The 9,560-nt window shown below is 48.6% G+C and overlaps 1 protein-coding gene across 1 annotated transcript; it reads left to right on the top strand.

The window, feature by feature from the left end:
- Nucleotides 1-1,190: 1,190 nt before the first annotated feature.
- STMND1 (stathmin domain containing 1) lies at nt 1,191-9,304 on the top strand. Its single transcript, XM_032954512.2, has 5 exons — nt 1,191-1,522; nt 2,564-2,786; nt 3,590-3,710; nt 6,966-7,102; nt 7,710-9,304. Exons 2-5 carry the CDS (start codon nt 2,637-2,639, stop codon nt 7,989-7,991), a joined length of 690 nt encoding a protein of 229 aa, XP_032810403.1. The 5' UTR covers nt 1,191-1,522; nt 2,564-2,636; the 3' UTR covers nt 7,992-9,304.
- The last annotated feature ends 256 nt before the right edge of the window (nt 9,305-9,560 follow it).

The raw sequence follows: 9,560 nt of genomic DNA, 5'->3' as shown, positions 1-9,560 counted from the left end.
ATGATATATTTTTTTACAATAACATTGAAAAGTGTAAAACATTTTAAAATGTAAAACTTAAAAACATTTTTTTTTTTACAAATTGTATCACCTAACATTCCGAGCGACAATTGTCCATTATACCCTCGAGTATTTTTTGCATTGCTCGCCCGTGAAATGAGGTGCCCAGGGTTTGTCTTGATCCCTGACAGGCATGCCGAAATATGCCTTGTAGGCCTCACACATCTTAGCAGATGCTTCCATAGAGAACTTTTTCGCTATTGTCTTGATAAATTGGCCGAAGACATAGCAAAATGCGTCTGCCGGATGCTTGCAGCCTCTTGTTGCCATCTCAGAAAAATGCAGATATGTATCCACTTAGGCAGCTGAAACTAAACTGAACTGGTGGGCTTAAGGCCCCTGTATTTATACTACTATTTATATTACTAGAATGTTCTAGAAGTTAATCCATTTTTACTCAGCACTGAATCTATCTGGAATGTTCTAGAAAATAGGTACATTTCAAAATATCACCATGCTGGTCACAAAAGCAAAGTTTGTAGGGAATAATAGCCATTTTCTGTACTTTTAAGGTATAAGCAATTAGGAAATAACACTTACTACCCAGGAACAAAAAAATGTGTTACACAGTGTAATGCAGTTAGTTACTACACCACTGATAATGTAGTTAGTTACTACACCACTGATAATGTAGTTAGTTACTACACCACTGAAAATGTAGTTAGTTACTACACCACTGATAATGTAGTTAGTTACTGCACCACTGATAATGTAGTTAGTTACTACACCATTGATAATGTAGTTAGTTACTGCACCACTGAAAATGTAGTTAGTTACTACACTGATAATGTAGTTAGTTACTACACCACTGATAATGTAGTTAGTTACTGCACCACTGAAAATGTAGTTAGTTACTACACCATTGATAATGTAGTTAGTTACTACACTGATAATGTAGTTACTACACCACTGAACATGTAGTTAGTTACTACACCACTGATAATGTAGTTAGTTACTACACTGATAATGTAGTTAGTTACTACACCACTGAAAATTTAGTTAGTTACTACACCACTGAAAATGTAGTTAGTTACTACACCATTGATAATGCAGTTAGTTACTGCACCACTGATAATGTAGTTAGTCACTACACTGATAATGTAGTTAACTATTACACCGCTGACAATGTAGTTAGTTACTACGCCACTGAACACTCCCGTGGTGGGGTGGGGGACGTTGTTCGTCTTGGAGACGCGGGGGAACAATGCGCGCCCTCGCTTCTCGAGGCCTCGCAATTGGCGAAAGCGATCATCGGCGACGCTTGAAAAGTTTATGAAAGGCGACGTCATCTATTGTGGCAACGGACGGCGGCAACGAGGAAGGGCGTCCGTGCGATCCCGAGAATGCAACCGAGCGACGGGAGGTGGTAGAGGGAACGAGGATGCGAATTGCTCTCCTTCTTGACGAGTTCAAACGCAGAGCGAACGCAGCGGGCGAATCGCCCGGCTGGACGAGTGCAAGTGTAAGGTTTAGAGTTGACCGTGGCAGGCGCGAAGATCGGACGTCTAGCTCCGTGTGCGTGTTTCTGCGTCTTTTTATGTGGCTGTGTACGCGTGCGTGCGTTATTCTGCCTTGTTGCGCGCGTGCTTACGTGTTTCTGTGTGCGTCGCTGTGTGTGTCTGTGCTTGTGTGTGTGTGTGCTTTTGTGTCTCTGTGTATGTATCTGTGCCTGACTCTGTATCTCTCTGTCTCTATGAGTTATGTATTTGAATTGTCTCTGTATGTTGGAATGGATGTGTGTACCGTATGTGTGTCTTTGTATGTCTGTGTGAGTTTATCTGCGTGTCTTTGCGTGCCTTTTGTGGTTTTGACTGGCTATGTGCGTCCGTGCATGACTCTTATGTGTGTCTCCGTATGTGTCTCCTTGTCTCGATGGGTGCGCATCTGCGTGGCTTTGTGTGTCACTTTGTGAATCATTTGTGTCTGTGTGTCTGTGCCTCCGCGTGTCCGTGTACAATAATGGAACGTTGCAAGTTGGATTCACATAGCGTCCAAACGCGACCGAATCTAAAGCTGCTGTGCAGAAACAAGTATCCTTGTGTATTGTATAGAGAAGACGGACAGTCAAAATTAAGTTTGTGAGCCTGGACTTGAACAGGGCCATGGCGTCGACAGCACGAACGGTGGGGGAAAAGTGAGTTCCCGACGAGGACCCATATCTTAAAGAGAGAGAGAGAGAGTCCTTACCTGTAACATCTGGAATTTCGCCAGCATTGGTTCAAGCAAGCCTGACTCTGCGGATGAAGACAGTGAACGTCAAAGCGGTCCCGAGTTTGCTTGCGTTGAACCAATGCTGCTTAAACTATCCGCTGGCACAAAATCATGTGGCTGATGTGATGTGTAAAATAAAATACTGCACTTTTTACATGAAGGTACAGATATATAACAGAGGTCAATTGTCTGATTAATTATTCCAGTCTGTGAGAGCAGCAGAGGAGAATGAACTATCTTTTTTTTCTATGAGTAAGTATACCTGCGCATCTGTGTGTGTGTGTTTGTGTAGCACGTACTTTGTCTGCCGGACTAGGACACCGCCGATGCCTGCCTAGGTCCTTCGCTGGCTACATTTCTCAGACATGGGCTGCGGGTCATCAAGGAAGGCATTGGTGGGGCCCGGGGATGAGCAAAACGTGGCATGGAACGACAAGCGAAGGGTACGCGATGTATCCAGCCAAGAGCACCGCGAGCTGGCTGCACATTCTGCGCTTCGTGGGACGTTCCGGAAAGTAAGACGCGCCCCAAATGTGTTGTCTGGCGTCAAGTTATGCAAACCTGGTCACACACAAAGACAAAGATCCCCCCCCCCCCCCGCCGCTCCGTGTTGCCTCTAACAGACTTTTGGGGGGCAAGTGCTCTTGGCGAGTAAGCATCTATGAGGACCGGCACGGCGCACGAGGGGGGGGGGTTGGGTGGCCAGCACCATTATGACGCATCAGTGACAGCATTATGATTCTGTGTTTATGTATGACTTCACTCCAACACCCATCTATCGGATTATAAGACGCAACTCCCAAATACAAGGAGGGGGGAGGGGGGACGGTGGGGGATGCGTCCTACGGCAGTTCCGGAGAATACGGGAAGTGGGTGCGAATCTTTACTTCTGCAATGTTTACGACCAAATCAACCCACGATGTCTCCGTCGAACATAAGGCGCTCCATGGCTATAACATAAGATGAGACGTGTGTACGATCTCGGAGTCAATGTGTGATCATTGTCATTCTTAAAAAAACGCCTCTGTGTCGTGCATGTGCTCCACGATCCAGAGCCGATATGGGTACCACGGCAGGTCGCATAATTGAGCGCTGCCGCTCAGTTCAAGTGGTTATCCCGTAATTCACCGGTGCTGGTTATAATTACAAACCACGAGAGCAGTGTTCGTCACTCAGTGTATTTTCCTTTCTTGTTCCATTAAAAACGACAGTCCCATGTAAGCGTTAACATTTTTTTGAGGCACCCTCTACAGCGCAGTGTCTGGTCTGGACTCGGCGACTCCGGTAACGTGCGTCCCTGTGTCGCCGCGGGTTCGAGGTGCGCGAGTCCAAGGCGCAGGATGAGGATCGCGGAGCATCGGCCACGTCCGCGCACTCGGCCGTGACGGTGGACAGCGGCCTGGGCTGCGATGACAGAAGACCCCCCGGGGAAGCTTGCAGTACGTAGCCCACCGCGCCACGGTGGCGAGACGTTAACTACCTCGCATGGCAGTGCAGGAGGTCGTGGGTTTAGATCGTGACCCCTGATGCCTGCTGCGTATTTGGATCTCGACTTAAAGCTTCCGTGACTGCAGGAATTAATATTCTTTGGGTCTTTCTCGTAAAGTCACGTAGATAGGTTCAAAGAAAATAACAAAAACCACGACGTGTCGATCGAAACACACAAGCGTTTAAAATGTGCGTAGCCAAAATGTCAGCAGCATGGGCGGGGCAGCAAATGTTAATGTAAGTGATGGGCAGCGATCACGAAGGTGGTGGGTTTCCACCAATTAAAGGGCTACCAGGTAAAAATTAGCATGTTAATATAAGATCGGTGAGCGGCCTCCACGACGAGTGTGCTGAGGTGGCTATGTTAACGTGAGAGATTAGCATGTTCATGTGAGGGATTAGCGTGTTAATGTGAGAGATTAGCATGTTAATGTGAGAGATTAGCGTGTTCATGTAAGATCGTTGAGCGGCCTCCACCTCTAGGTCGGCGCGCGAAGGTGGCTATGTTAGTGTGAGAAATTTAACCTGTTAATATAAAATCGGAGAGTCGAAAATAATAACTACGATCGGAAGGAAGGCAGGATGGGACCATCACAGCCAGTTATGACTTAAACTGGTTGATAACGTCCTTCCAATGATTGCTAAGTTTGTACCCATCTTCTTTTTACCTGGTAGCCCTTTAATTGGTGGAAACCCACCACCTTCCCAGTCGCTTCCCATCACTCACATTAACATTAGCTGCCCCGCCTATGCTGCTGACATTTGGGCTACGCCCATTTTAAACCTTTATAAACAGTTTGCCTTTAGCAGCTAACCCCATTTTCCTGATGACGACCGCTTGTGTTGCGATCGAAACGTCGTAGTTTTTGTTATTTTCTTTGAACCTATCTATGTAACTTTACCGAAAGACCCAAATAATATGTGTATTTGGAGTTTACATGTTCTCTGTCCCTCTCCTCCCATGGAAGCGTGGAGTTTTTTTTTTCCTCAAAGTCCTCCGGTTTTTCCCCTCCACATTTAGAATCATTACGTGTTTATAGTATGTGGCTGCTATAAATTTCCACGTGATAAGCCACTTCGTTGAGCTATAAATTGTGGCCAGGTCGCTTCTGAAAAATAGCTACATAGCTCAGTGGGCCTTACATCTTAAAATAAAATAATATACGTTTTTAGTCTTTATAATAATATGTATTTTTTTTATTCTGCTTGTTTGCCTCATTAAGTCTCGTATCTCTCGTTCAAAAGGTGTCCTGCCACGTGTCCCTTAGTAGGGGCCGATGCTTGCCACGTGTAGTCCCGATTGTACAGTGCGAAGAAGCTCAACATACATATGGGCATGTAGTTATTTGCGGTGTAAAACGTTCAATTTTTGAAAAAAAATTATCGTGACGCCAGCGAACATGACGGCTTCAATTGGTTATCAGATAATGATTCACTGTTGTCAGCCACAGAAAGAAATTGGAACCGCTAAAGTTATGCCACCTCCCCAGATACTGTTAAGAGAAACCTCTGCTCTGAGCTCATGGACAAACTGGGATCAGGCTATCCATACTAAGGGTTTTTTTGGGGGTTAGATCGTATAAATATAAATGTGTCGTTAAACCCGCTACCACCCGACACAGCCAATTAGTACACCTGTGTCTTGGAGAGTAAACCCACAACATTTCCAATTCGAGTACGGAGTTTCGCCAGGATTAGGTTGTCATGCCCGGCACTAAAAGATACGCGTCCGGGGGCAATGTTTGTAATAAGGACTAACCCCGCATCGTATTTTACAACATAGTTACAGCGCCAAATTGTTACCATCGATTTCACAGCTAAGGTTATTGCAGGGTCACAAGAGACCTCCAATTCACGCACCTCCATTCCCCCCCCTCTCTGCCCCCACCCTCCCACCATCCCAGCTGAGAGTTCAGTCCAAGGAGAGACAGCACCATGGGGTGGGATGGGGAATGATCGACAACAAATATCTCTCATCTCTCTCTACTCCCCTCCACGCACTCTCCTGCCTCTCCCCTCTCATCTCACTCCACTCCCCTCCACGCACTCTCCTGCCTCTCCCCTCTCATCTCACTCTACTCCCCTCCACGCACTCTCCTACCTCTCCCCTCTCATCTCACTCTACTCCCTTCCACGCTCTCCCCTACCTCTCCCCTCTCATCTCACTCCACTCCCCTCCACGCACTCTCCTACCTCTCCCCTCTCATCTCACTCTACTCCCCTCCACGCACTCTCCTACCTCCCCCTCTCATCTCACTCTACTCCCCTCCACGCACTCTCCTACCTCCCCCCTCTCATCTCACTCTACTCCCCTCCACGCACTCTCCTACCTCTCCCCTCTCATCTCACTCCACTCCCCTCCACGCACTCTCCTACCTCTCCCCTCTCATCTCACTCCACTCCCCTCCACGCACTCTCCTACCTCTCCCCTCTCATCTCACTCTACTCCCCTCCACGCACTCCCCTACCTCTCCCCTCTCATCTCACTCTACTCCCCTCCACGCACTCTCCTACCTCTCCCCTCTCATCTCACTCTACTCCCCTCCACGCACTCTCCTACCTCTCCCCTCTCATCTCACTCTACTCCCCTCCACGCACTCTCCTACCTCTCATCTCACTCTCTTTCCCTGATGCGATGCAACTATTTATTCGATCACATCGACAGATATATTTAAGACCCACGAGGGTGCACATTGTATTGCTATTGCAAAGTGTGTGCATGGCATATCAATTAAAACGTATTTGTTTTAATAATTATCAGAGCTGGGATTTAGTAACACTCAACGTTTTTTTTCTTTGGTGTATCCATTGGTAACCTACCTGAGACCATTATTAGCTCAGTACACTCGATAAACTAATTTAATAGCGGGTGGCTGAAACCCGGATTCGAACCCAGACATTCGACGATCCTGGCTTCGGGTTCTGACCTTTCCTTGAACCATAAGCTACTCGGCCACCACCTCCTACAGAACCAAATGAATATTGGATTCAATTAAATAAAAAAAACATTGGATACGGACACCCTCATGGGCTCAGGTATACATTATCCGTCACCACCAGAGATGATGGTGGTGATGTCATCCCTCCCACCCAAGTGCGTGACAATGACCTCAATGAACAGTTATGAGATCAATGAAAGTGATGTCACACCTTGGCCCCCCTCCCCCCATCATTCTCGTCCCCCCCCCCGCCCCCGCACATCCCAGGGCGTCCACTCGATGGGCCGATTCCCGGGACGATGCCCCGTGCAGATGCCAACGACATCCTGGAGGAGCTGAGGGCCCAGGGTCTCATCCAGAGCACCCCCCGCGTGGTGCGGGGAGGCCAGGCCTTTGACGTCATGGTGAGGGCTGACACTCCGTTCGCGAGGTCGTCACGTTACTGGCTCCCGGGGTCTTAGGAGATTGTATTATGTATTATTACGTGTTGTTATCGTCTGCTAGTCATGCTGAGCCTGGCGACAGTCGCTTCAGCCAGCAGTGTGGGGGGAGGGTCCTGAGACACGGTCTGTCGACGAGCACATCCACACAGCGGGTCGTCGTGTGGAGGGTGACTGTACGCAATCTGTTAGGACAAATAGGGGTGATGACTATGACGACGACGATGATGCTGTCCAGAATGATGACGATACTACAGCTGCTGCTGATAATGATGATACTGCAGCTGCTGTTCCTTCTACTGCTGATGTTGACGATACTGCAGCTGCTGTTGATGCAAACGATATTGCAGCTATTGATGCTGCTTCTGCCGACAATGATGACACTGCAGCTGCTTTTGCTGCTACTGCAGGTGATGATACTGTAGCTGTTGCTGATGATGATACTGCAGCTACTGCTGCTGATGATGATGACGATGATGATACACTCAATGGCAATGTGAAAATCACGGTGATGATCCTGACGATGATGACGACGATGACTGTTTGCCCTCCCCGCACACAACCGATGGAGGTGCCGGACGCGCCTTCGGGCCGTCCTCCCGCCCGACTCGAGAGGCTCATCCTGAGCGTGGGCAGCACGCGGGGCAACGCGGGCGACGGGAGAGGGGCAGCAGCGGCAGCGGCGGCGGCAACAGCGGAGGAGGCTGCGGCGGCGAGGCGCGCGGAGGCGCTGAGCGAGAGGCGGGAGCGACAGCTGCGGCGAGAGGAGCGCGCGGGCCGCGTGCGGAGATCCAGGGCGGTGGCGATCGAGATCCAGCACGAGCAGCACGCGCAGGAGGAGCAGGAGGGATGAGTGATTGATGGTCGTGGTGGTTATGGTGATGATACTGCGAGTTAACTTGTGCTGCCTTAGAATGATGATGATGATGATGTCATATACTGGCTGACACTTTACCAAAGTGATTGATGATGATGATACTGCAAGTGAACTTGTGCTGTCTTAGAATGATGATGATGATGATGACGTCATATACTGGCTGACACTTTGCCAAAGTGATTGATGATGATACTGCAAGTGAACTTGCGCTGTCTTAGAATGATGATGATTTGATATACTGGCTGACACTTTACCAAACTAATTGATGGTGATGCTGATAATGGCGATGTTGTCATGCATTCACCGATACTTTATAAGTGTGGTTGAGTAAGATTATAATTACGACGATTATTGTGATGTCAGATACTAATCCACACTTTACAAGTGTGATGAATATCATCATGGTGACGGCTATGATGGCGATGATGATGTAGTCCACTGGTTAACACTTTACAAGTGCAATCGTTGACGATGATGATGATGATGATGTAAAAGGAGAGAGCGGGAATGGAAGCGGGGCCTCATCGCCACTGAGGGGGAGACAAAGGCGGTCGGGCGTGGTGCTGGCCACAGACCCCCTTGCGTACCGTGCCGGACTTCATAGCTGCTCGCGAGCAGCGCGGCTCTATGCCCCAATAGCCGATGAGAGCGAGAGAGGTTCCGAACCTTCTGTTGTCATGTACCATAATGTATGCCGATGAACACGGTAATAAAACGTGTAATTATGTTAATTGATATTGTTCAAGGTGGGAGCCGTGGCGCATTGGTTAGCGCAGTGCGCTGTGAATCCAGCGGCTTCCAGTTCGATTCCAGGCCACGGCGAACATTAGATGCGAGTGATACCCGATCCTGTTTTGCCTCCCCATCTCCCCTTCACCAACTTGAACCGACTTGCGTGGTGAAGTATGGTCAACCCCCCCCCCCCAACGAACGACACGAAGTGTGGATGCTACCTTCACGCAGCCGTGGATCGGTGCATTGACATGCAGTAACTTTTATTCTTTAAAATTGTGCACTTTTTTACCACGTGGTATCCCCGATGTAATGTAATATTTAACTTTTTTAAAAACCAGGAGCTAGTGTTTTTACACAGTCTACTAACAGTTATTTCATCATTCCGGGGTCGATCAAGTGCGTACCGCTTTGTGGCGAGTCATTAGCTGTCATCTTCTGGGCATATTGGGCCTGCGAAGGGGCGATTTCCACCACTACCCAGGGCGCTACCCCATTGCTCGTGTGAGCAGGAATACTCGTTTGACTTGGTTGTCAACAATAAAACCTTTGCTGGAGATGTGTCCCAGACTGTCTGTGTTCAATAGCGGTCCACAGTTCGTGTATAATATTTGTGCTTGTTAGGGGCAAGTGCTGTTAGCAAGCACCTATAAAGGCCAGGACGGCAAAACGGCGGGGTGGGTGGCCAGCACCACGCCCGACCGCCTTTGCCTCCCTAGCTGGCGATGTTTACACAACGCAACCAGCTACTCATTTGAGGCTGAGTCGACCTAGGAGAGGCCCAGGACCGGTGCAGATAATCGTCATCGGTGT

Source organism: Petromyzon marinus, chromosome 15, assembly GCF_048934315.1.
Source record: "Petromyzon marinus isolate PM22_M1 ecotype Great Lakes invasive population chromosome 15, UKy_Petmar_22M1.pri1.0, whole genome shotgun sequence".
Lineage (NCBI taxonomy): Eukaryota > Metazoa > Chordata > Hyperoartia > Petromyzontiformes > Petromyzontidae > Petromyzon > Petromyzon marinus.
The sequence above is the reverse complement of the archived record's forward strand: the minus strand, read 5'-3'. Positions and strand labels throughout refer to the sequence as shown.

Excerpts from the sequence above, each read along its gene's own strand:
- STMND1 (XM_032954512.2), top strand. The coding sequence starts at position 2,637 with ATGGGCTGCGGGTCATCAAGGAAGGCATTGGTGGGGCCCGGGGATGAG. Across the intron at positions 3,711-6,965 it reads ACCCCCCGGGGAAGCTTGCA|GGCGTCCACTCGATGGGCCG; the intron begins GTACGTAGCCCA and ends CGCACATCCCAG. Across the intron at positions 7,103-7,709 it reads GCCAGGCCTTTGACGTCATG|GTGCCGGACGCGCCTTCGGG; the intron begins GTGAGGGCTGAC and ends CAACCGATGGAG.